Source organism: Lontra canadensis, unplaced genomic scaffold (genome assembly GCF_010015895.1).
Source record: "Lontra canadensis isolate GAN:19392208 unplaced genomic scaffold, GSC_riverotter_1.0 scaffold8, whole genome shotgun sequence".
NCBI lineage: Eukaryota > Metazoa > Chordata > Mammalia > Carnivora > Mustelidae > Lontra > Lontra canadensis.
Genome location: NW_022631002.1, coordinates 3,196,818 through 3,223,616, shown reverse-complemented (window position 1 = coordinate 3,223,616; position 26,799 = coordinate 3,196,818). Strand labels below are relative to the sequence as shown.

At 58.8% G+C, this 26,799-nt stretch overlaps 1 protein-coding gene and 1 long non-coding RNA gene across 3 annotated transcripts in view; one reads left to right on the top strand and one right to left on the bottom strand.

The window, feature by feature from the left end:
• The first annotated feature begins 1,149 nt into the window (after nucleotides 1–1,149).
• Nucleotides 1,150–25,320, top strand: LOC116865576. The gene is made up of 3 exons (XR_004382234.1): nucleotides 1,150–1,162; nucleotides 8,498–8,501; nucleotides 25,229–25,320. It is a non-coding gene; the product is annotated as an uncharacterized LOC116865576 (long non-coding RNA).
• The window catches only part of CUNH16orf74 (chromosome unknown C16orf74 homolog), a 30,018-nt gene continuing 9,988 nt past the window's right edge, over nucleotides 6,770–26,799 (bottom strand). For both annotated transcript variants that reach the window (XM_032853819.1, XM_032853818.1), the window contains 2 exons: nucleotides 9,505–9,648; nucleotides 6,770–7,299 (listed from right to left, as the gene is read on the bottom strand). In XM_032853819.1, coding sequence (XP_032709710.1) covers nucleotides 7,241–7,299; nucleotides 9,505–9,648 — 203 coding nt within the window. In that variant the 3' untranslated portion in view covers nucleotides 6,770–7,240. The remainder of the gene's footprint in view (nucleotides 7,300–9,504; nucleotides 9,649–26,799) is intronic.

Sequence of the window (26,799 nt, the reverse complement as noted above, 5' to 3'; positions counted from 1 at the left end):
ACGGGGTGCCCTTGTCTAGAGAGGAGGACAGAGTGATGGGCGGAAGTGTTGAATGGCTGTGTCGTGCACCTGAAACTAACACCGCAATGTCTGTTAACTGGACAGGAAAGGGTCCTGCACCTGGGGCACCTGGGGGCGTCAGCTGGCTGGGCACCTGCCTTCGGCTCGGGTCATGATCCCGGCGTCCTGGGATGGAGACCCACGTGGGGCTCGCTGCTCGGCGGGGAGCCTGCCTCTCCCTCTCCCTCTACCATTCTCCTCCTTGTGCTCTCTGGTTCTCTCTATAGCTCTGTCAAATAAATAAATAAATAAATAAATAAAATCTTAAAAAAAAAAAAGAGTCTTGTGCCTAAAAAAATAATAGTGTATCAAAATCAGTTCATTAATTTTGACAAATAGACCAGAGGAAGGTAAGGTTAAGGGCAGGGGAACCTGGGTGGGCACTGTATGGGAACCCTCTGTATTATTATTTTTTTATTATAAGATTCTTTTTTTTTAAAGATTTTATTTATTTATTTGATAGAGACACACCAAGAGAGGGAGCACAAGGAGGGGGAGTGGGAGAGGGAGAAGCAGACTTCCCGCTGAGCAGGGAGCCTGATGCGGGGCTCCATCCCAGGACCCTGGGATCATGACCTGAGCTGAAGGCAGACGCCTAACGACTGAGCCACGCAGGCGCCCCTCTCTGTACTATTTTTGCAACTTTTCTATAAATCTAAAGCTATTCTTTTTAACATTTTTTTTAAATTTTATTTTTTTGAGAGAGAGAGAGAGAGCATGCACATGAGTGGGGGGAGGGGCAGAGGGAGAGGGACCGGCAGACTCAGCGCTGACAGGAGCCCGACATGGTGTTCCATCCCAGCACCCCGAGATCGTGACCTGAGCTGAAGTCAGATGCATAACTGACTGAGCCACACAGGCACCTCAAATTTAAAGCTATTCTGGGGAAAGGGGCACCTGGGTGGCTGGATGGGTTAAGGCCTCTGCCTTCAGCTCAGGTCATGGTCTCGGGGTCCTGGGATTGAGCCCCGCATTGGGCTCTCTGCTCGGCAGGGAGCCTGCTTCCCCCTCTCTCTATGCCTGCCTCTCTGCCTACTTCTGATCTCCGCCTGTCAAATAAATAAATTTAAAAAAAAAAAAACTATTCTGGAGGGAAAAAAAGGTCTGTTAAAAAAAAGTCTTGGGGTGCCTGGCTGGCTCTGTTGGTGGAACATGTGACTCTTGATCTCGGGATCATGAATTCGAGCCCCACGTTGGGTGTAGAGATTACTTAAAAGAAAAATCTCTCCTCCAGGTTCCCGCAGGCCCCCACGCACTCCCACGGTTGAACCTACCGCCCCCTTCAGGACAGCCGTCACTGCGGTACTTTTGGTCACAGCAGCATTTAGGCGGGGTGGAAAGAGCACCTTGGCCTTCAGATCTTAAAGCCGCAATGACAGAGGTCAATGACAGACCTTTCTGCAATGCCAGAAGTGTCCTACCGCCACCCCGTCCAGTGGGAGGGCCACTTAGCCCCGTGTGGAAACAGCATTTGAGGTGTCAGCCACTGCGTCGGGTCTGGGGTCCTGGGGCTTGGGCTGAGCACGTTGGGGCAGGACCTGGGGTCCAATCCGCAGAGTGTGTTCATTCCGCCGTTGATTAGTTGACCTCCCAGTCTGCATCCCGGCCACGGGAGCCATGTCCTCATGCGCCAGCGGTCACTCCAGCCCACTGGGCCCCGCTGCTTGGGACGGCGGACCAGGGACGTCTCCTCTCTGGCGGCGGCCCACGACGAGGTGGGGTTCTCCCTGCAGAATGCGCTGGGCAAGCAAGGCGGGAAGGACCGGAGGGGGGTCAGCTCTCCGGGGTCAGAACAGGATCGTGAGCTCCACGGGAGGTCCTCTGGGGGATGCTGGTCAGGTCAGGGAGTGACAAGAATAGACTCACGTTCTAGGTACAAGAACTCTGGTGGCCGCGGTGGGCGTGGGCTGTGGTCCAGCAGTACCAGGCTGTGAGCAGAAGCCCAGGTGAGCCTTGGCCATGGCCTGGCCTCGGGCAGCCCCCGGGGTCCCGGAGTAGAGACTGTGTGAAACCAGAGCCCATAAACGTCCTCCACGGCCCATAAAAGCCCGGCAGCCCCCAGGTGGCCAAGGGAGTTCCCCATCCACCTGCGGCTCCTGGCGGCCGCCCCTCCCGCGGGCCTGTGCGACCCTCCCCGCAGCTCACAGGGCTCCAGGGTTGGGTGAGGGGAGCCCTCCCGCCAGCTACCCACGCACGCCTCCGCGGAGCCGGGCGGGCGATCTCAAATGGGTCTGACATGGTGGGAATACACTCTTGTGTCTTTTTGCCATCTGCTGCTGTCATTAAAACATTACATTTCCATCTGCTTTCACACTTTTCTCCCCTCCCAGCCTCCCCTGCTGGAGGCACACAGCACGACTCCCTGGTCTTGTGGGCCGGAACATTCCAGTGCCTCCTGGAACCTGGGAGCTTCTCCGGGACACGCCAGGACTGGGGCAAACCGGCCTTCTCAGGGGTCAGACCTGCTGAGGTCGGTCTACTCCCGCGTCGCCAGTCACCAGCAGCTCCGAGCCACACTTGGCGGGGAAGGGGGGGGGGCACTCACAACGCGCTTTTGTGGTTGCCTTTAATCGTATGCGCGACTTCGGCATTAAGAGTAAATGGAAAATACAGTGCAGACCTCTGTGTCCGTTTCTCCCAGGGTGTATTCAAGGAAGAGCGGACTGAAGAAGGGGGCGTCAGGGAGCTGTGCTTTGGGCTCATAAGTCATCATTCCAGACCAGCCCTGAAGAGGCACCCACCCTACCCCCACCCCTATATAAGCACCCTCTCCCCCCCCAGACCTTTCATTGAAAAAGGAATTCGGCGGCCTCCATCCTGGCCGCAGACTTTTATTTTTTAAGTTTTTATTTTTAAGTAATGTCCACACTGAACGTGGGGCCTGAACCCATAGCTCCAAGGTCGGGAATTGCTGCTCCAGCGACTGAGTCAGCCGGGGTCCCGGACCTCTGGCGTGTTAGTCTGGGTTCTCCTCTCCAGCTCGTCTCTGGGCTCCGCTGGGAGACCCTGCCGGCACAGCATCCCGTGATGGGAGCAGACGCTCCCCCGTCAAGCGATAAGGCCCGCCCTCCGCCTGCGAGGTCTCTCGTGATTGACCCGAGACCACAATGCATTTGACCTTCACTGCAGGCCAGCACGCATCCACCGACCTTTGCCCCATGTTTTCCTTAGATAAACTGGAAGTATTTTCGGCACTTTGGAGACAGCCTTCGAGCTGCTAGTCCCCTGTCTTCTGGGTGTTGGCCTCACTGAAATAAATTCCTTTCTTGTTTTCCTACCACGGCGGGCGGGTTTTGTCAGCGGCGAGTGGCCGGCGAGGTCTGCCCGGGAGCCGGGACCAGACGCTCTTGCTTCCCCGCGCCCCGGGCTACGTCGTGAAGGGTCAAGCCCACGCAGGTGGTTGTGACCGCATGGGGGGGCCTGCTGGGTCTTCTCCGACGCGGCTGTGCTAACGTCCCCGCGAACATTCTGGAGGACTCTGGGTCCCATGCCACATGTTAGTCTGGGTTTGGCGTGTTCCCTCGTTTAATCTTCCCCCAAAGCCTAGTTATCATCCCCACTTGGAGATCAAGGAAACTGAGACTCAGGGACGCAGAGCACCTGTTCGAGGCCCCCGGCTGATAAACAGGGCACAGGGACTGACCGGGCTCAGGCTGGGAAGCAGGAATCCACCGTCAGTCCCAGACTCCGCCCCAGACTTCCGAAAACATCATCTGCCTGTGAACCAGATGCCCACCGGGGAGCAGCTTTAGGCGTGAGAAGCACTAGTGTAGTCCGGAACATTCCTCAGAGTGCATGGCACTAGGGGGCGGTAGGGGGTGCTCATCCATCCAAAGGGGGGTACCCTGGTAGGGCGAGCTGGCCTTGAGAGTCCTCTGCCCGCCTGCTCCCACTCCCAAGAAAGCCCCAGTTGCTTGTTCTGGAATGCTGGGCTCCCTAGCTCCCCCGCGCATATCCCTGGTGGATGGCTCTGGATACCTCACTCTCACCACCCACCCCACGTTCATACCTTCGGTGTCAACGTAATCCTCAGGTCCCCGCACATTGTCTCCACTCCCCAGCTGAGAACGGAGGCCCAGAGGGGTTGGTGACCAGCCTGATTGGAATGACTACCACGGACTGGCTGTCTGATCCCTGCCAGGTACCAAGGAGGGATTTTACGGAGACTGTTTTACTGAATCCTCATCTCCCCATCTTATCCGCACTTTGCAGGTGAAAAGAAGGTTCAGAGAGGTTGAGTGACTTTCCGAAGTCACACAGTACAAGTGGGTCTTGCTGACCCCAAAGCCCTTGCTCATACCCACTCCCCCCTTCTTTCTGACATCTCCTATGGGGGATGCTACAGCCACAGTGGGGGCCTGCTGCCTTCGTGCAAGCCCTCCCAGGGCAAGAGCATGCACTGAGCAAGCCCCCTCTGCCTCGGCCCTCCCTTGTGGGGACACAGAGCACACTTGAAGGCAGAGGCTTAGGGATGGGTGCTGGGCCGTGTCATGGTGTTTGCTGCAGCTTGGGGATGCAGATGTCCCCAGGAAAGGTCTCTCTCCTGTTACTAAGGAGCTTCACCGAGGATGGAGGTCCTAGCTACAAGAAGCACAAAGCCAGGGACTGGCACGGACACCTTGGGCGCCGTGAGAGCAAGGAACCTCACTCTGCCCTGCGAGAAAGCCGGAGCCAGCTTCCTGGGACTGGGCAGCCTCTGACCAAGCCCCTCCTGCCTGGGCTCCAGCTCACAGCCCTCTTGCCGTTGCCATGGGCACTAAAAGCCTGGGATGAAGCCGGGATTAGCCACAGCAGGCTGCTGAGTGGGCTGGAGGCCTCCGAGCTGTGCCGGGGGGAGCTGTGGGGCTCCTGCCGCGCCCAGGCTTGTGGACCTAGTCGGTCTTCAGGGTTCATGCCCAGCCCCAGCCCTGAGGCCCAGCAACCCCCTGGTGCCCAAAGCGGGGGACTAGGGCCCCACATGATAAGCAGGAGCTGTGAATACACTCGTGTGGACAGCACCCTCATGGACAGTACCCTGGGGAGGGGCTGGCCACAACAGGAGACACACGAAGCCGCTGTGAACCCAGCTCCTCGCGGCCACCCACCCAAACACCAGCAAGCGGGACATCGATGTTCGCTAACCTAAGCCGAGTTTGGGGAGCATGTGTCACTGAGTCTCTCTGGGTTGCTACAAATGTTCTTTCTCATGTTTCCGGAGGTTGGGAAGTCTGGATCGAGGCACGAGTACTCCAGCGTCTGGTGACAGCCTTCTTCCCGGGACGCAGCTGGCCATGACCTCTCATGGTGGGATGTCTCGGAGGTCTCTCTTGTAAGGGCACCACTCCATTCCTGAGGGCTGCAGCCGCATGGCCTGGTTACCTCCCCGCTCCCCCCGCCCATCACACTGGGGACTAGGTCTCAACATGCCAGTGTGGGGGGTGGGTACACATTCAGCCTCGAGTGGGGCTTGTTTGTTACACAGCAATGTCAAAGCAAAAAAGCATGTTGACTAATATCTCTAGGAGTTTCCTCTAAGAGACTCCTATGAGTTCGATGTGCTCAGAGCAGTGCGAAGTCACAGAAACCTCGTGCACCTGTCGTGGGTGAGCTCTGGGAACACGCGGGCAATGCGACGGTGTCACTGCCTTCTGGAATCTTGTCTTTGCTTTTTAAAAGATTTTATGTATTTATTTATTTAGAGGGAGCAGGCACTGGGGGAGGCAGGGGGGAGAGGGAGCGAGCAGACCCCCCAGAGAGTTTTGGCCTTTGCTCTGGGCTCCTCCTAGGTGACCTCAAGGCTCTAGGAATGTCCTGCCTGATAAGACTATCTTTGTTTACCTGAAGCCTCTGCCTCACAGAACAGGCTGACGGTGTGATTTACAGAGGGGCTGGGGACTGAGGTCACCGTGTGGGCAGCCAGCCATGTCTACGTGGCCAACCCCCAGGGAAAACCACGGACCCCCCCCTCCCCACCCTCAAGGCACTGCCCTGGCTGGCGCTGCCCCGAGCGTGCGTCATCCCGGAGGCTGGAAAGCCAAACGCTGCCTGTGAGACGTCCCCGTGTGCTCTCTCCTGGGCCCTACCCTTGTCGTCTCTGCCCTTTGAGGATTGTCGTCTACATTCTTTCGCTGTAGGAAACCATAAACACAGCAGCCCGAGTGGCTTTTCTGAGTCCTGAGTCCCTCTGGTGAATTCCTGAACCCAAGAGTGGACCTGGGGTCCCTCCTGAACCGTAGGTCCCTCCCCGCTCCCTGTGTGGCCCCAGATCACCTTCCAGATAAAGTCTTTCCCCACAAGCCTTTGCTCCAGGGTCTGCTGCTTTGGGAAAGGGACAACTCAGGGGGAGCCACACAGCCTCTGAGGGAAGCCAGACACAGGGGCCACCGTCAGAACTGTCTAGAAGGGGAACGGGACACCAACGATTTCATGTTCTTGACAAAACTGAACCCAGACCCCCTGCCTCCCCGTCCTAGAGATGTATCATGACTAGGATCCCACAGCTGGCGAGGACGGAACTGGGACTCGAGCCCACGTGACTTCAGAATCCACGCCTTGGACCACAGGCTTCTGTGGCCATGTGCGAATCAGGGGCGGGAGTGGGGGGGACACGACTATCCGAAGCCCCCCCCCACGGCCAGCCCCACCCCTCCCTCTGCAGGAAGCTATTCTCTTCACCTCTGCACCTGTGTGCGCTCCATCGCCGCTGCCGGGCCCAAGAAGTGGGGTTCACTGATGGTGACAGACGACCTTTATTTGTAACGCAAAAAAGGAATTACGAATCACCTTCTGTGCTGCTTGGAAGTCTGTGAAACAATGTGTAAAAAATGGAGCGGCCGCTCGGCAAGTTCTTGTGTGTGTTGGCCTTGAGCGCACCCGTTGGTGTGGCCCAGGGCTCAGGGAGGGGACTCTGTCCAGAAGAAAGCCTCTCCCCGGCCCCCGGGGCAGCCGCTGCCATGACCTCACGGCGTGAAGGGTCTGGTCTGGTCTGCTCAGCGGGGCCTGGGAAACATGGCCCTGGGGCCAGCGGATTCCGTGCTCTATTTGCCACCTCGCAACCGGTCGGGCTCCTGAATCCCTCATTCTCCCATCCAGTGTCCGGCGGGCTCGGCGCATCTGTCCCAGGCAGCCACAGCCCCAGGGACATGTGGATTGGGGCGGCTGGAGTGGGGCGTGAGGACACTCTCCGGCCTGTGCCTCCTCCTCAGGCCTCGGGGTCTATCTCTCCATCCTCTGGGCACGACCCCGTCTCCTCCAGCCATACTAGGAGGAAAAGGAGGAATCAGCATCTGGGTGGGCACCCACCGCCTCCGGCTCCCTTCCCCACAGAGCTCCAGGGCTAGAGCCTCTGGGCTCCCCGCTTTGTCCCCCACCTCGAGCTCCCCACACATACAGGCAGGTAAGGATGCCGACGCCGTGACACTGGCTCTCGTGGGTCCTCCCCACGCACCCTCAGCCCACACCCAACGCAGAGCTCGCCTGCGGCCTTGGCCGACGTTCCTCGGATTGTACCCCTGGGCCCCGTCCCTTGCTTAGCATCTCCTAGGAGGGAGGCCGGGGCTGCACCGGAGGTCCATACCTCGATGCCCCTGTCCTAGAGATGGGAAGGTGAGGCCCAGCAGTGGGTGCGGAGACCTGCTCCAAGCTGGGCAGGGAGGTCCAGGTCTCTGACAATCCCTTGGAGCCAGGAGCACTGGATAAGGTATCACCCAGGTCTGGTGGTTTCCTCCTGCCCTAAATGCCACTGGTGACAACATGAACAACATAGCCTCTGTGCAGAGCATGACATCAGACCCTGTCTGTCCTGTCCCCAGTCCCCCCAACCTGTCAGAGGCACAATTTTACAGATGGGAAAATCGAGCCTCAGGGACGTAGTACCTCTTGCTCAGTGTCACTAGGTGCTAAGTCATAGAGCAGGGATCAAAGTGAGGGCTTCTGACCCCGAGGTCTGCGCCCTTTATCCCATGCCTCCGTTCTCTGAAAGGGGAAAGGCAGAGGGATGAGGCCTGGCCAGGTAGGACTGGAGGGTACGGCCCTACAGGCTCTTTGCGCTGACCCAGCCCTGGAGCTACTTGCACTCAAAGGGGCCTTCTGGGGTTTTGGAATTCCTCTGAGCTCAGGGACTCTGACCTAGTAAAGTAACCCTAAGTCTCCCCACATTCACCTTGGCCCTGGTGCAAGGAAGGTAGTTATGACCCCATTTTACAGATGGGGACACCAAGGCTGGCAGGGCAGGGAGCCTAATGGCAGAGCAAAGGGCCTGAGTCTCTGCTGTCTGCGCTGAGCTCTCTAGCTGGACACGGGAACAAGAGACCAGCTCTTCTCCCACCTTGCTGTGTGCCCCTGAGTGAGTCACTGTCCCTCTCTGGACCTCAGGGTTCCCATCTATAAACTAGAGAAAAGGGCGTTACTCACAGCCCTCAGTGTTGGCAGGACAACAAACATTGTGAGAAGTCTTCAGCCTGGTACCTGGCACTTGGGAAGGTGACACAGGAAGGTGACCCACGGTGAGTCATTACTGAGAATGGCCCAGCACCAGTCCCTGCATAGGGCCCAGCCCCGAGGGGGTCCAGTGGCTTCTCCCCAATCACCTGCCCTGGTAGAGCAGGTCAGGACTTATAGAAGAGTCTACCCCACCCCTGGCTGGTTGTTGACTGATGCTGGCCACTGGGAGGGCGCCAGGAGGATGCCACAGGGCGAGCGCCAGATCACATGGCCGGCCCTGACTCCCAACCCTGCCACTGACCAGCTATATGGCGAGTGTCTCGACCTCTCTGAACCTCACTCTGCCCGCCTGTAAAACGGCGATGTAAACGGGACCTAGCCCGGAGTTACCCTGAGAACTCAATGAGAAACCGCCCGCCGCTAACATCAGTACTTTTCACTCCTCACAGCGGCAGCCTCAGCACTGAGCACAGGCGTGGCCCCATCAATCTCTCTGATGAACAAACAAGTCACCCCACTGGCTCCAACAGCATCCACAGTGTCCCCAGGCCGGGGCCCGGGGCTGCACCTCTCTCTGGGAACCAGTCTGTCTCCTGCCCACTCCCCGCAGTGAGCAGCATCTCGAAGGCCGGGGAGCAGCTGGGCCCGGACATGGTGTGTTTCTGAGCTATCCTGTCCAGCTGAGCTGCTGTGGCCGGCAAGATGAAGCCCCATCCCCAGCTGGCCGGGGAAGGCACCTCCATCCATTACCTTGCTGGGCCCGCCCAGCCCCATCCATCAGGCGCCCCAGCCGCTGGCAGGGGCTGTCGAGCGAATTACTTGATAGGCTACGTCTCGCCGAGAGGCTGGCGCATGCGAGGGACCCTCGGGGCAGCGGACGCAGATCCGAGCATAAATTTTTAACCCACCCCGGCAGGTGGGGACGTGAGCTCAGACCCCCCCAGCACGAAGAGGGGGGTCCCCGCAAGCTGTCCCCAGCCAGGCCCCCAGACACGCTGGGCAGCGGCGGCCCGGCGGCCTCACCTGTCTGCCCGGAGTCCCGCGGCAGCATCATGCCCGTGGGGGTCGGGGGCGTGATGATGATGTTGGGTACATCCAGGTGCTTGTCGCTCAGGACGGGGGCCTCGTCATGGCTGCTCCCGCCGCTGCTGCCACACATTTTAAAGCCTGAGGGGGCGGGCCGTGGGACACACACGTACACACACACGACAGGGAGACAAGCATCAGTGGGCGCTGGGGACTGGCGGGGCGGGCGGCCTGCCTCCCTCCCTCAGCGCCGCTCCTCGCGAAGGACTGGGAGGTCTGCTGGCCCCCGCTTTGCACACAAGGGGTCGCTGAGGCGTGGGGCCACAGGATGACCTGTCCACCCTGCCTCGTTCAGGCAGGGCACTGAGTTTCACCTGCTTTGTTCACTAACGTGGCCCCAGAGCGGCGGGCGCCCAGAACAGGGCTCTAAACGGGAGCCTGCCCCCCAGTACCTCTCCCCCATGTCTCCGACCACAAGGGGGGCTGGTCAGGTGTTCTGTGTCCTCCTGTGTCAGTCTGGGCAAGCTGTGCTTTCCTGGGAATCTGCCCATTTCCTCCCCGTTGGTGAATCTGTGGTCCTGGGGCTGCCGGAGTGAGGTTCAGGGGACCCAGCCACGCCCCATTACAAACCTCCAGCTGACAGAAAGGCACCCGCTGACCCGCACCACACGCCTCGCTCCATTAGTCCCTGGGTCAGGGGAACACGATGCGCTAGGAAGCAGAGTGTCCGCCGCAAGGCCTCCCTTTTCTACTTCACCCTCCGACCCCCGAGCCATCCTAACCCGGGACAAGCCCGCGGGTGCCATCCCTCAGCATCTCTGCTCTCCTCTCTCCCTTCCCACGCCCCTAAACAGTCTCTCCGCAGGAAACTGCAAACCTGATCATACCACATACCTGTGGGACCCTCACTTCCTCCTGACCACCCAGCTATAAGTGGTGGCTCCCAAAGTGTGTTCCCCGGAATGCTGGCCTCCTGAGACTCCCTCGGGAAGGGGGTTCCACGATCACACAAGTTTGGGAATACCACATATCTCAGTGTTGACTGGATCCCATCTAATCTATCCTTGTCTTAGAGATCCTCATGCATGTTAGAGAATTAAAGGCTCTGAGAAGTCCTGCAACAGGGAAGCTGCTTTCATAGAGCTTAACCCTGGGCTTCCTGAACTTAAGTCACCTCAGGGTCTGTTTTGGAAGGGATGCCTGTTAACATCTCACAGAACCATGAGTTATGAAATACATTTTGGGAAACGCTGATCATGAATCACGCCAGCCTTCACAATCTAGCCCAAACTACCTGCAGTTTCATTCCTCGCCACTTGCCTGCACTCCCCAAACTGCTCACAGTTTCCCAAAACCCTGAGTTCCCCATGCCTTTGGGCCTTTGCCCGTGCTACTCTCTCTGCCTGGAATGCTCTTTCTTCCTTTGCCAGGGCAATGAGCTCCTACTTAGCCTTCAAAGCCCAGCAAAATAGGCTCTCCTTCGGGGAAGCTGTCCCAGCAAATGCGATCCCTCCCTCCTTTGTCCGTCCACCCTGATTCACTCATCCATCTTCCTCCAGCACTGATCACACTGTACCAAAACATTAGCTCTTAATTTTGTTTCCCTTTACAGAGGGCGGCCAGTGTCTCACTCATTGGTCTCCCTTGGGCCCACACAGTGCCTGGGAGAGGGCAAGCGGTGGGCTGTCAACCGGAAATGAGAAACACCTTCGGGCACTGCTGAACTGGTGTTAAATCCTTGCCTCCAGACCCCACACCTCTTTGTTCTTCACCCCGAAGAGCCCCGGACTGGGATGGCATTCGCTCAGGTATCTGGGTCCCTGTCCCAGTAGGAGCTGGGGAATGGGGTGACTGTCATTCCTGTGGCTCCTTGATGGCCCCTTGGGGAGGGGTCGTGGTTCTCAAGCTTGTCTCCTAGAGGTGGAGTCTGATTTGCCTCCCCTCCCATGTAGATGGTCTCAGCATGGATTCCGGCGCATATGACGGAAAGCATGGCGTGGAACTTCCAAGACAAGGTCACAAAAGACTGACGCTTCCTCCTTGCCCTCTGGCTCTGGGGGAAGCCAGCCACCATGCTGCGGGACCAGCAAGCAGCTGGGCGTGGGGGTGTGTGATGAGGGACTGAGGCTTCCTGCCAGCAGCCCTGTGAGGGAGCCACCAGGACAGGGAGTCCTCCAGCCCAGCCAAGCATTCGGACGACACAGCAGCTCTGGCTGACCGCTTAAATGTCGCCCCACAAGAGACCCTGAGCCAGAGGCCCCCAGCGCAGTCGCTCCTGAATTCCCAAGCCACAGACACGGAGATAATACATGTTCAAGCCACTGAGTTTGAGGGTAATTTGTCATATGGAATTGGAAGCTGATGCAGGCCACAGAGCTCACCCCAACCACAGGAGGAGGAAGGGACAGCAGGTGCACAGTGGGAAGGCCGTACCCGCTGTGCTGTGGGAAAATCACAGGGGGCTTCTCGGGGTGACCTTTGGTCCCCGAAGGGGTGCTCCTCTGATGGGCAGCTCATGACTGGACTGTCAAAGACAGCCTGTTCGAATCTACAAAAGCATGACCATCAGGTGACCTAAAGCAATGGAATCAGGCCAATTTCTTGGCCCATCTGCAGTGTGACCTGGGCTGTGCGCTCAGAAAAGCCGCCAGCAGCAGCAGCAGGCCCAGTGGTGCCGCGTCCCCTCCCCGGGCCTCTGCGTGGTCAGGAGCCTCGTGCTAGGCTTCCAGGAGGCCACGGCCAAGCCCCTGGGCTGCCATGCTGGCAGGAGAGCCTTTGTTCACCTTGGGCCCTCGTCACACTGGACAGTCCAGCCACACGGACTCGGAGTGACACCCAGAGGGACTGGAGACAGACGTGCCTCATGGGCAGTCAACTGTGCCTTTGTAATCAAGTCCCAATGTGTTTGTGCCTTTGGCCTGCCGTGACAGAGGACCATAGACTGTGGGGATCCAACCACAGGACCTCACTCTCCCCCAGTCTGGAGGCCAGACATCGAGAGCACCGGGCCGCCAGAGCTGGCTCCTTCTGAGGTCACGAGCGAGACCGGGTCCCATGCCTCTCCCCCTGCTCTTGGTGGTGGTGGACAAAGTTTGGTGTCCTTTGGCTTACAGACACATCTCCCGATTTCTGCCTTCGTCTTCACACGGCTTCTCCCTGCGTGTGAGTCTCTGTCCAAATGTCACCTTTTCCTAAGGACACCAGGCATATTGGGTCATGGATTATAATCCGTAATAATCCATGCTGGATTATTACCTCACCTAGGATGTCCTCTCGTTAACTCGTCACATCTGCAGGAACCCCATTTCCAAATAAGGTCACATGCTAGGGTCCTGGGGGCTAGGACTTCGACATATGAATTTGGGGGGACACAGTTCAGCCCAGAACCCCCAGTAAAAACTCTGAACACTGAGGCTCAGGCGATCTTCCCTGGTTGGCACCACTGTGTGTGTGTGTGTATCTGTGTGTGTGTGTGACACATCTACACCAAGAGCGTAACACATCTGGGACTCCGCGGAGAGGACGAGAGCTCTGTCCGGAACTTTGCTGGACTCTGCCCTACACACTTCCTTGGTTTGGCCGATTGGAATCCGTGTCCCTTCCCTGTCATAAATCATCACCACAAGTACAAGGGCTTCCAGCGAGCTCTATGCGTCTTTCTAGGGACTCACGGAACCCCTGAGCCCGCAGCTGCTGTCAGGAGTGAGGCTGTTCTCTGAACTGTGTTCCCTCTGACTTCCTGTTTTCACTGACAAAACGGGGTGGCTGGACCCATGTCTGTGGGCCGGGGAGAGGACGACACGGCGCCTGGCGGACGGCCTGCTCCCTTCCGGGGAACTCAGCCGCCGTTCCCTGCACGGCTTCCTCCTTCGCTCACACCAAACTCAAGCCTGGACCGGCTTTCCCAGGCAACGCCCCAGCCTCCGCCCCGTCCCGAGCCCCGACCCTACTCCCTCCCTGGGGTGGCGCTACCCTGAAACACCCAGGCCGGTCAGTTCTGCGAGAAGAGGCCGTGTCTCCCCCACCAGACTCCACGCCCCTCGGGAGCACCCACGGAGGCGGCCGCCAACGTGAGGCCCGGCCAGAACGTGAGGCCCAGGAAAACAAGCCGGAGGAGGCTGTCCTGTTATCACCTGTCACGGCCGCATTTACGGGCCACTCGCCGCAGGCCAGGCGCGTGACGGTGCTTTCTCCGTCGGTCTTCACGGCTCCCACTGAGCTGAGAAGTCTAAGCAGACCCATCTCATGGATGTGGAGACTGAGGACCAGAGGGAAGAAGAACTTGCCCTCAGTTGAACAGCTCGGCAGACAGCGCGTCTGTCTGACCCTGACCGCTGGCGCTCCCCATAACCACGCTGCTACACAGTGGAGCCAGCGAACTGCCTGGAAAGGGCCAGGCGGGAAGAACTTTCCACTTTAGGGGCTCTGCAGTCTCCTGCTGCTTCACTTGGCCATCGTCACAGGAGAGCTGCCACTGACAGGCGGCCAATGAACGAGGGGCTGAGCTCCAATAAAACTTTTTCTTTTCCTTCCTTTCATCTTTTAGTTTTTTAAAGTAGACTGCAGGGACCCAACATGGGGCTGGAACTCACCACCCTGAGATCAAGACCGGAGCTGATACCAAGAAGGCGATGCTGAAACCAACGGAGCCACCCGGGCCCCCGCCCAATAAAACTTCATTGACAAAAATGAGCAGCGGGCCAAGGGCTGTGGGCCACCAGTCCCTGCTCTGTAACATCCGGAAGTCAGGGAGTGTGGATCTGGAACATGCATGAGGTCCTAACAGGCAGTAACAGAACCCGAAAAGCCTGAGCCTGCTTAACGCCAAAGACAAGTACAAAATCCGGGTGCTGGGCCTGAGGAAATGAATGAGTTCACGTCAAGCACTTGCCTAGCGAGCCAGGGGCCTAGAGGGTGCTCAATCCCTATTAGCTTTCTCTATAATCATCCATAAAGAGCGTCTCATGGAGTGCTGGCCACAAAAGGAAGCTCTGATTATTGTTATCTGTAACGGGAGGGAGCCTCCCTGCTCCCTCTCCAAGGCCACTTCCTCTTCGAATATTCCCAAAATCTAAAATAAAATGCTAATGGGGAAGAGCCACACTCCTCCCGCGGCCCCACATTTGCATTTTAACAGGTTCTGGGAGCTTGGCGACAAAGCCCACATTCTTAATCAGGAAGCATCAGGTCACTCAGTGGGCCCTGGAGAGATGCTCAAGGCGGAGAGGAGAGAGAAAAGGGGAGGAGGGGGGTTGGGAGGAGGGAGGAAAGGGGGAGGGCAGGACTCCAGCGTGTCTCAAATCCACCCCCCCCAGGGTGGGGGCTGCCCAGCCTCTAGCAAGAGGGAAAAAGCTCTCAGGAGATAAAGCCTACTTTGGGGATTAAAACCAAATGCCAACCCTGCCCCAGACAAGGAGCTCATTTGTGCTAAGGCCAGAATTGTTACTTGTTAATTATGTGCCCGCCTCAGGCCATTAAAAACCCATTTCCTGAAGGGGTGGGTTTGGCTGGGATTCCAGGGGACCAGGCCCTAAGGAAGCAGGGGATGGGGAGCAGAGTCCAGCGCCCCAGAAGTACTGAAACATTTCGGGATGCCACAGAGGCTTTCCAGCAGGTGGAGGTCACCTGACTTTTACTGGGCCCTGCTCTGGGGCACGCTCTGCTCTTGGTCCCCGGTCTAGAGCAGGCCCATCTGCCAAAACCCTGGCCTCCAGGACCGGCCTTCCCTGCGGGTGAAATGGGGAGATGCTGAGCGGCAAGGCCAAACAGACTTCCTCGGAAACCTGGCTCCGCCCTCCCCCCCCCCGGCTCGAGGGGCGTGGCTTTCCTCGAGGGGCGTGGCTTTCCAACTTGGCTGCCCACTGGGAATCACGTGGGAAGTATGAAAATGACCAGGGGAGGACCCCACCCCCAGAGCGCCTCCTTTCACTGTTCTTTTTTTTTTTTTTTTTTTTAAGGGTTCCAGGTCCCACTTGGGGATTGAACTCATGACCCCGAACTCAAGACATGAGCTGAGATTAAGGGTCGGATGCTTAACTGACTGAGCCACCCGGGCCCCCCCACCCCGGGGCTGCCACGATTTTTAAAAGTACCCAAGTGACTCCACCAGCAGGGGCAGGGGACCCGCGAGCTAGGGTGACCGTGGGAACACAGGGCACTACTCTGAGCCTGTCTTCTGGCTGCAAAAGGGGTTACACCAGTGTTGCAGGCAGGAAGTACCAGGCATGGGGCATGTGGCTTGTCGAGCGTGGGAGACACGGCCAAGGGTGAGCCGCTGGCTGGCGCCTGGGGGAGACCGGGGTTGGGGACCATGCCGCTTCCTCACACCACCCCGTGGGGGTGGATCCTGGGCCCTCGCCGACGTCCAGCTGAGAAAACCGAGGCTCAGAGAAAGAAGGTGCTGGGAGGACGGGGCCCGGTGGCTCCAGGCCTTAGCTCTCGCCCTGCCCCTCCTGGCATCCGCCACCACTTCTCATCCTTCAGAAGCCCGGAGCCAGGCCTATGCCCAGGATGCCTCGGTTCCCCCTTGCGGCTCCCAGCTGCCCCCAGGCCACTCCCTGACCACCACCGACACCTGTGGCCCAGGGCAGGCTTCGTGGCTCAAGGGCGCCCTCTGCTGCTTTTTTTTTTTTTGAGAATGGCATGCTGACTGTGCCCGGCTTGGAGACAGCCTGGGACCATGTCCCCGGGGCTGTGTCCATCTCCCCAAAGGCGCCATCACACACACAGTGGCTCTGTTGGGCTCACGGTGTGGTGGACGCCGGAACATACACCGGGGCTTCAACACAGCCAGCAGGGATCCCCCCTTTGGGCCTTGTTTCCTCCCCGGCCAAACAAAGGTAAGTCACCATCCCCACCTCCAGGGCCGCTGCGGGGGACTAAGATGCGCTGAAGCCCACACCCTAGCTGGGGGTTGGGGGCTTGGGGGGTTGGGGGGTGCAAGTCCTACGGGCATGTGCTGGCCCTGCGGGGCGTGCTCTGAAAGCGGACGTGGTTATTAATAGCTCGAGATTCTGGCCTTAGCACCTACTCAGATTCAGCCAATACTAAGCACCTACTGGGTTACTCCCAGCCCCCTGAGCACAGGTCAGGAACCTGGTCCCATCCTTGCTGTGGGACAGCTGTGGGGAGGGCAGCTCCCCCAAAATGTTCCTGGTTCCAACTTAACCCTCAGAGACCCGTTTTCCCGGTTGGATCAGACCAGCCCCCGGCTCCGGGGACTCTGGACCCTGACTTTCAGCACTGCCAGCGGGCTGGGACCCCACCTCGCTTGGCCCCGGCCTTCTCACCCGACGCTCCCTTCCCTTGCGGCACAGAGCCGGGCCCCGGAGAGGTGCTCAGTTGGCAGGGGTCAGCGAGTGCTCACTATGTGCCTGGCGTCACTGCAGGTTCTGGGGACACCGCAGAGGAGGAAAGTCTCAGCATGTTTCTCCGCTCCTCCCCTCCAAACCGTGCCTTCCTCCACCCTCCAGGGCCCCCAGTGTGGAAGCGAGGCCCCAAAGATCTCAGCATCAGCTGGAAAAAAAGAGAGGGCCCTGATGTTTCAAGCTGCTGTCGGGAGTGTGTGAGGCTCATCGAGGGGAGTCATCAGGTGGTCCTCCCAGTGAGGTCGACAGCACGAGAAGCCCATCTTCCAGAGGGGCACACTGAGGCGCACAGGAGTCAGGCTGTGCCCAGGGTCATGTGGGAACGGACATGGAGCCTGCCTTCCCAGGGCCGGCCAGCAAACACTTTCTAGAGCCTGGGTCAGTAGTAAGAAGAAGCAGCAGGACAGGGTCAGGAGGTGGGAGTCTGAAAAGGGTTCCCAGCAGGGCCAGTCAGAGGGCGGCAGGAGACACGGAGGGAAGGCGAGGGCACTTGGGTCAGCCGCAGGAGGCACAAAGGCCCTGGGGTGGGAACAGGGTGCGCTGGTGCCAGCACTAACTCCTCGCGATGACCGGATGTTGGATTTAGTGTAGGTCTTTCAAAAAACAAGCTGACAACTGCCTCCAAGGGTTTCAGATGTACTGAATCTTTTTTTTTTTTTTTTTTTCCATTCCAATTAAGCAGAAAGCCTTGCATTATTATGGACCAGGCCAGGCAGTGAGGGCGGTTTTACCTTTTGGAGGCAGCCTGGGCCCAGTGGAGCCAGCAGTGGATGTTTTAAATCTCTTTTTAATTAAGGAAAAAGCCCCAGCTTGCGTCAGGGATGAGCTGCTGGAGCAAGAGCCTGGGAGGAGGAGCCGGAGAGAGGGAGGGGTGCCATAAGGAGGGGTGAAGGCTGGGACGCCTGGGTGGCCCAGTGGGTTAAGCCTCTGCCTTCGGCTCAGGTCATGATCTCAGGGTCCTGGGATCGAGCCCCCTCTCTGTCTGCCTGCCTACCTGTGATTTCTGTCAAATAAATAAAATCTTAAAAAGAAAAAAGGAGGGGTGAAGCCCCCCCCACCTTCTGTGCCCCCTGCAGCCCACCTGCCCACCTGCCCGCCCATGCTGCTGAGCACCAGGGAGGACTCTGGTGGGCTCCTAGCCCCGGCTCCGGACCCCAGCCTCTCTGGGAGGCTTTGTGGGACTCGGCCAGGGGGCTGAGCGTGCAGAGAGGCCCCAGGTCACAGAAAGTAGGCACAGCAGCGCCCAGCCTGTGGGAGATGCTGCTGAGTGCGGCTCCGAGGTCCCCACGCCTGGTCCCTGACCGCTAGAGGCTGTAGCGCCCTCTGGCGGTGACACCGAAGAATGTCTCCAGAGGCGGCCAGCGGCTCCTGGGGGGTGGAGTTACCAGATAAAATACAAATTAAAAAAAAAAAAAAAAAGTAACTTTTTAGTAGAGGTCCCGTGCAACATTTGGCACATACTTACACTACACAGTTACTCCTTGTTTACTTTAAGTTCAAATGTAACTAGGCATCCAGTTTTTTTGTCGTCCGCCCCCCCGCCCCCGGGAAATCTGACAACTCTAGGTAATGGGGTGGGGGTGGGGAGCAAAACACCCCCTCCCCCCGTTAAGAAGTCGAGACCCACGGTCACAGCTGTTACTAATCGCTCCGATACCTCCGCCCTTCTGAGCAGACCCCGGAGAGCTGCTGGTTTCCTTTGTCCCTTGTGGCAGGGATGGAGTCACCGGACAGGGCTGAGGACAGCCAAGAGTCACAGGGCCCTAGTGGCCCTACTCTGCCTTCCGCCAGCTGTGTGGGCTGAGCAACTTTCTTACCCTCTCTGAGCCTCTGTTTGCAAACTCACAGATGGGGTGACTGAGAGGGGCTATCCACCTTTCCTCCCTTATTAGGATCAAGAACTTTCACCCTGGAGGGTGACCTGTAACCCACAGGGCCCTGCTAAGGGTGTGTGAGTTTTAAGTGGAAGGTGTCTGGGGAAGTCTGGCCCAGAGCAGCACTTAGTGGGCCTGGGACTGTTACCACTGCCACGAGGGGCCCCAGGAAGGACTTTCCAGCTGGTGCCAGAGGCAGCAGGTGGGCAGGGCCATCCTGAGCAACGCTGTGAGCCCCGAGGACCGGGATGTGCCCAGCTGCGGGAAGCTGACGCAGGACAGGGCCCACGGATGGGCGGCCACACAGCAGAGCAGATCAAAAGCCCCAGGCCAAGTGGCATTTGGCATTTGGGAAGCAAGAGCCACCAAGGACGGCTGAGGCTGTGGTCTCCCCCAGGGAATCCTCCAGGGAGGCCTGGCTGCCTCCTTCTGTGGGCTCCCGGGCCAGCTCCCTGGTCACACGCCCTATTGCCCCAGAGGCAGCACCATGCCGGCTATAAAAATCTGGTGACAAATGACGTGCCAGGGTGACAGACAGGAAGTGCACCCAGCTCTGTCCCAGGGCGTCCCAGCCCTCACTGTGCAGAAACGGAGGCTCGGGACAAGTTCCCCAGTGACTTCAGAGGAGGGTCGGAGGGCTCGGGCACCTTCTCAACAAAAGAGGTGACACACCCAGAGGTCGGGGGCAGGGAAAGGACAGAGGCAGGAGAAAGCCACCAGGGCTGGTAGGGGTGGGGGTGGGGGTCTGTTTCTCTGCGAGGACGCTGGCGGGTGTGTGCAAGGACATAGGGAGCGGCTCCCCGACAGCCTGCGACCCTGTTCTGCCCGTGCGCCGCACATCAAGGACACAAACCTTTCCTGTGGAAACGAAACAAACTTCTCCGAGATAGCACCTTTCACCCGTGAGATCAGCAAGAATGAAGAAAAAAAAAAAAAGGCTGTTACCGCTGTAGCTTAGTCACTCCCCACGTGGGAATGCAGAGGCTTCGGGCGCGACTCCTAAGGTCACGTGGTAAAATTCTCAGGAAGACAAGGGTGCCCCTGTTCCGACCCAGCAGGGCTACTCCGGGGAATGTGCCACGGCCAGGCTCCCTGGCAGGTGAAAGACGGGCTGGGGACGGTGAGACCAGGACGCCGGGCCGCATGAGGGACTACTTGCCGCTGTGCAAAAGAGCAAACAGCAGGTCCTCGAGGGAGCCTGTTCCCACGCCTGCAGACACCTGCAGACCCAGGGAAGGAACGAAGGGCAGAACGGCAGGTCTAATGCCACCATGCACGTTGGATAAAGGAAAGGGATATGCCCAGGATCATGTCTGGGCATGCAGACGTAGAACATTCTGGAAGGAGACCCAAAGAAGCAGTTAACTAGGGCTGCCTCCAACCAGGTGGCTAGGAGAGCGGCAGGGGCAGACTGAGTCTTCACTACGTATTCTTTTCTACATTTTACATTCTGTACCACGGAATTTATGTGGTACCACGGAATTTACATTCTGTACCACTGAATATATAATATACATATTTCTGAATATATATTTTATATATTCAGAAAATAAAGTGACGAGAAGGACCAATAAAACATTTCCTGAAAGGGGGCCGACATAGACAGATGGGGTATGGAGGGAGGAAGGAGGAAGGTGGGCTGTGCTGCTGCAGGAGAGGTCTGATCAAGGTGAAGGAGTGAGAGAGTGAAGAGGCAGAGAGAGGCAGGGGCAGGGTTTGGGAATCCTGCTTCTCGGGAGAGGGGCCCAATGTGTGGTCACCGGGCCCGGGGAAGTCTCCAGAGTCCCAGAGGGTGGGGACACTGGGCCCAGCTGGTCCCTCCAGGCCAGAGACATCGGCTGCTGAAGACTCCAGCCTGTTGGGCCCTGCTCTTGGCTGACCCACAGCCACCTTGTTTTTCATGGCTTCTCCTCTGGGAGGCAGGCATGGCTACTGTTCCTGTGTCTCCTTCCAGAACATTCTCTGTCTCCACATACAAACACCCTCTTCGGCGTATTTGTTTCCTTTTTCCAACACGCGTGGCAGTGCTAGACCTGTCGTTCTGCCCCCGGTCCCTTTCGCGGAGCCGTGTGCGTGGGACATGGCTCCCTAGCTGTTTGGACAGAGCTGACTGTCCTTTCTCATGCCTTCATGGTCTCCCCAGCCTGGTCCCCCCTTCTGACCGACACATGGGAAACGGATGCCTAGGACGCCAGTGTGGGCTGTCAGGAGCTGAGGCTGGCTGTGGGGGGAGGCTAGGACTCAAAAGGACAGGCGTCCTCGGAGCCTGTGCCTCTTTGGCCCACAGCCCCTGGCCCCACAGTCCCCCACTGGAACCTGTGGCCTGAGTGGACATTGTGCGTTATGCCCCAGGCTAGTCCCCAGTGGGCCTGAGCACTGCTCGCCGACGGCCCCCCAGGACCTCTCTGCCCCCAACCTGGGAGGGACTGAGTGGGGCACTCAAGGAGCTTAGGGTACACAATTTAAGGGGGCCCCCTCCTCAGGGCCGGGCACACCCTCACTCTCCTCATCTCAACCCTGCCCAAGGTCATGCCCCTCCTGGAACACTTCTCCAGCATGTCCAGGAGATGGGCCTGATAAAGGCCTGTCCCCCTTGATCTGGAACAGCTGTCCAGGGCCATCTCTGCTCCAGAGCCCCCATGCATGGAAGCCCAAGCTTACCCTGGGTATAGGTCCTCAAGCACGCCCCAGGCCAGTCAACCTGACTGTGACCCTCTTGGCTGTCCTTCCCCCCTTCCTCAGGACAGCAGGCACTGGTCAAGGTGGGGGCGGGGGGTGGTTCGCCTAAGCAGGACACGGGGCTAAATCCAGGCCATGAGCCATGCTGGTTCTCCCAGGGAGACAGGGCGGAGCCAAGTTAAGCACCATCTGCTTTGGCATTTAAGATAGTCTCTGATTATCCACCCCTCCTTGGAGCAGGTGGGGGTCTCCTTGTCCTCTGAGCCCCTGCCTCCTGGGTTTCCAGCCAAGCCAACCTTGTCACCTGGGGCAGTCAGCCCCCAGCCCAGGTTCCATGTGAAAAGCAAGGATGCCGGCCTCGGAGAGTGGTTCTCACCCTGGGATGGGCGGGACAATCAGCTGGGAAGCCTCAGAAACACACCAGTACCCAGGACCCCCGGCCACAGCAACTGAATCCCAGCCCTCTGGGGAGCGGGCCAGGGCTGCACGGGTCTTGAAAGCCTCCCCTGTGGGAGGCTTAGACCCCTGGTCTGCCCTGATTCCGTGTTCCCTACTACTAACACAAGAAACTCTCGGGAGCACACCTCAGCAGCCACAGCCCTGCCCGCCCCAGGGACCTTGGCTCCCCCGGCTTGGCCCCACGGCCCTCGTCCCTGTCACACTCTCATCCTCACTGCTCCTCAGCTCAACAAACTTGTTCCCGTCTCAGGGCCTTGGTGTCCGCTGTTCCCTTGGCCTGGAGCACTGCTCCCTGCCTCCGTGCGGCTGGCTCTGATACTAGGGCTGCAGGAGGCCTGTGCCTGTCTCGTGCCCACTGGGACACCACTTCAACTCCCTTTTCTGCTGTCGCCACACCATCCGCCGGTCTGGGTCTCATGTTCACACCCTCGTTTCTGCCTCTCCTGCGTGGGGACAGGGCTCTGAGCCGTCCGCGGCCCTTCCCTCGGGCCTGGGGCAGACGCCCAACAGCGGGCTGCCTGCCGGTCAGCTGGGAGGTCATGTGGGAACCTGGCGCGGGTCTGGGCTCTGTACCCCGCGGGGAGGGGGTGCAGGACAGACAGCGAGGACCCCTACAGGCAGGAAGCTGCTGCTCACAGTCCAGAAGGGGACATGGAAGCTCAGTACACTAAGACGTTGACCGTGGCCACATTCTACCTCAATGCGGGGCCCCACCATGTCATCATCCTTTCAAACGCATGAAGCCCTGACGCATTCCAAAAATGGCTCAAAGTGTATTAGCCCAATGGGTACCTTGATCCCTCCCTTTCCACGGAGCTCCCAGCCCCTACTGGAGTAACCCCCAAATTCCCTGCCTCCCCCCAATCAGGCTGCTTTTCTCCTTGACCACCTGCTGTTCTCCTCCCTCCGTCTCCCAGACCAGCTCTCCCAGGGCGGCTGGCTTCCCTGGTGCCACCCCTGCCCAGAGACCCGGCCACGGGTTTCCGTCACGCGGCAACTGGCACCAGGGGGCTGTTCTGAGTAACGTTCGCCTCCCCCTCACCCCCAGCTCCCCGCGGTCAAGACGCGCGGCTGCCTTGCTCATGTCTGAAGCCCCGTAGCCGGCCCTGGATCCACGCACAGTAGGGATACGATCGCTGTTGGTGCAGCGAGCAGTCTCTCGACCAGCTCTGCCCGCAGCGTCGGACGGCTCACACCTGGACTTGGCCCTAGAAGGCGCGCCGCATCGTGACTCTCATCTTCGCTGTGACCTGAGGCTAGTCTCAGGCCCCCTGACACCAATGAGAAACCAGCACTGCGACGGCCGGCCCCCAACCACCCCATGCCTGGGTACAGGCCGGAGGGAGGGAGAGGGTCTGAGCCCCCCTGCGAAGGAAGTGGGAGAGATGCCTGGGCAGTCAGGGGCGCCGGGGAGGGCGGACCCATGTCCCAGGCCCCACCGTCACCATCGTCACCTGCTCGGCACAAGAGACTTAAGACCCCACTGGCATTGGGCAGATCCCAACAGTGGGCTGTCCTCCCAAACAGACGGCCAGTCCTCCTCAAGACCGTCAAGGTCGCAGAGACAGGAGCGTCTGAGAAACTGACATGGTCCGAGGAGCCTGAGGAGACGTGACGAGGAATTGTAAGGCGCCTCCTGGGACAGCAAAGGGGCTGTCGGGGAGAACAGGAAAGCTGAACAAAGCGGGAGCGTGCTGGCAATGACGTATCTGGGCGCGTTCAGGGCCCTCGAGGAAGGGACCCAGCCGAGACAAGCTTTAACTAGAGGGGAAACCGTGAACCTGAAACTACTTTCTGTAAATCTAAAACTGTCCTAACAAATAGTCCTTAGAACACATGAGCGAGGCACCAACCCCAGATCCAGTCTCCATCTCCTGGTGCCTTCCCACCTGGTCCTTCCACCCCAGAAGGACGGTCCGCTGGGACCAGCCCAGCCCAGGAGCCTGTCTCCACAGCGAAGCTATCATTGGCTGGGGCTGGCGCTGGTGCCCTCAGGGGAAGCCCAGAGACCACACCGGCCCCTGAGATAGCCCCACAGGAAAGCCCACACCTCCAGATTGAGTTCTCCTGCACCTGCAGCTGCCACTGGAATGGGAAGGTACAAAAGGCCGGGCAGACAGGAAACCCTGTCCATTTACAGCGCCAGTCTCAGATAACTCTCGAAGCCTGGCCCGGGAGATGTCCCCACTCGTCACTCCATTTTGCAGATGGGGAAGTTGAGGCTTTGATACATGAACTGATTTGTACGATGTTGCAGATTGCCAGGACACACCCGGGATCTGAACTCAGATCCTTCTGACCCTGGAGCCCGGGCACCAGTGTTCTCAGATTTGAGCAGGCACTGGAATCCCCCCGAGGGTTTGTTAAAAACCCCCAGAGCTTCTGACTCAGTAGGTCTGGGAGGGGCCCACGCGTCTGACCAGTTCCCAGGTGAAGCGGAGGCCGCAGGTCTGGGGGCCCGACCCTGCTGCTCCCTGGGGCAGTGCCGCCTGCTGCTGACCTGGAGAGAACGTGCTCGTGAGCCCACAAACCGGGAAACCACTCATCCCTCTCCTGCCCGCTGAGCCAAGCCCCTCCTGGCCAGCCAGGGGATGCAGGGCTGGTGAGAGCAGCCCTGTGCCTCGGTCTCCCCACTGTCAAGTCACCTACGCTGTCCAGCTGTAACGAGCACGAAACAGGCACACCGAGGGAGCAGCGCCTGGCTCCCAGCGACGCCCGGCCCACGCCAGCCCTACCACCAGAGGGCACGGGAGAGGCGCTCTTTGGACAGCAGAGCGCTCCCACATGTCCCAGCTGCCACGGCCAGGCCCTTGGGCAGCAGGACCCACTCCCAGTGCTCTGCTGTGCCCGCTCCCCTTTGGGACCAGAAACAAAGATTTTGGCACAAGTGTGTTCCTCTGCTCCGTGCCACACTCTCACGTGTCCCCACCTCAGGCTGTCTTTGCTGTCAGGACAGAGAAGCACCTTCCCAACCTGCCTGTGCGAGGCTCAAGGGTGAAAGGATTCATGGTGGGCTGAAGAGTGTCCCCCCAAATCCACGTCCACACAGACCCTTAGAATGTGGCCTTATTTGGAAATAAGGTCTTTGCAGATGTGATTCGTTAAGAATCTGGGGATGAGGGTGCCTGGGTGGCTCAGTGGGTTAAAGCCTCTGCCTTCGGCTCAGGTCATGATCTCAGGGTCCTGGGATCGAGCCCCGCATTGGGCTCTCTGCTCAGTGGGGAGCCTGCTTCCTCCTCTCTCTGCCTGCCTCTCTGCCTACTTGTGATCTCTGTCTGTCAAATAAATAAAATCTTTAAAAAAAAAAAAAGAATCTGGGGATGAGATCATCCTGGATTTAAGGCTGGCTGTAAGTTCGAGACTGGTGTCTTCTTAAGAGAAAGGACACAGAGAGACACAGGGAGGAGGCCGTGTGAGGACGGAGGCAGACCCAGGAGGACGTGGCCACATGCCTGGGAGCGCCCGGAGTCCCCAGGAGCGGGGAGAGACAGGGAGGACCCTCACTCAGAGCCTTGAGAGGCAGCGTGGTTAGAGCGCATAACCTCCAGGCCATGGGGGAATGCATTTCTGTTGCTCGAAGCCCGTTACAGCAGCTCCAGGAAACTCTGACAACATCTTACAGACTGTGAAGCTGAATGAGAACGTGTTGATAACGTTTCTGGCTACAGCAACTGTTTCAAATGTCAACTTAAAATGTTACCTTCTGCAGAGGCCAAACCAATGGTGGTTGGAGCAAGGCCTCTGGAACGAGCCCACCCGGGGTTCAGATCGCACCGGGTCCTGGCTGTGTGGCCTCAGGCCAATGGCACTGCCTCTCTGTGCCTTAGTGTCCTCATCTAGAAACTGGGGATCCTGGGGGGACTCACTTGGGTGTCGCGGAGACAGGGGAGCGGATCCACACAGAATAGGTGCAGAACAGGGTCCTGTCCCGGCTGAGCCCCCAGGAAGAACTCACCACGTATTCTAACGACTTGACTGGGTCCTTCTGATTTCTGGGATTTATCCCAAAGAAATACTAATTTAACAAATCAGAAATCAAAGATGTTCAAAACGGCATGATTTACAAAGGCAACAAGCTGGAAACCGCCCAGAGACCCACTCATGGCGGGATGGGACACAGGCGTTAGAGAGCATGGAAAGACACAGACCAGGGACACCCAGACATGCTGCAGTCCCACCGCGGGGAAACACCACGCCTGCGGGCGTGAGGCCCGAGAAGGTAATGTGGACAGCAGTGCGCAGGGAACGGGCCGTGGGGCACTGTGCCCTTTGTAGCTGGCCCGTCCCTTCTGGGAGGAGGAGGGTCTGGGGCTCTGGGCTGGTGGGCCTGGGTCATTTTGGTGAAGCACAGAGAGAAGGTCCAGTGCTCGGTTCCCTGCGCTCCCCCACTCCCTCCCCCTTCCTGTCACACCCCAGAGACCTGCAGCCTCCGGAGGCCAGGGCTGTGTGACGCTGGTGTGGGCAGAGGGCTGGCAGCCCAGGGCAGGGGACAGGCCCTGACGAGCTGCGGTGCAAACGTGTGAGCAAACCTCGCTGCCCCAGCGACATTCCAGCCCTTTGCTCCTCCAGGGCCTTGGCTGACTTGTCAAAGACATCCTGTCCCCGCAGCCAAAAGTGGAGGCAGCCCCGTGCCCACGGGGAGTGAATGATCAACCACAGGATGTCCATACACACGGGGAACAGACGTCAGCCTTGGAGAGGAAGGCTGTTCTGACACCTGCTACAGCAGGGACGGACCCTGAGGACGTTATGCTGAGTGAAATCAGCCTGTCACGAAAGGGCAGTTACTGTATCACTGCACGCATGGGAGCCCCTTGGAGTAGGCAAATTCGCAGAGACGGAAGGTAGGACGAGGGAGGTGGGGCTGGCAGGGGGCGGGGGGGCAGGTGGAGCGTTGGTGTGGGACGAGGACG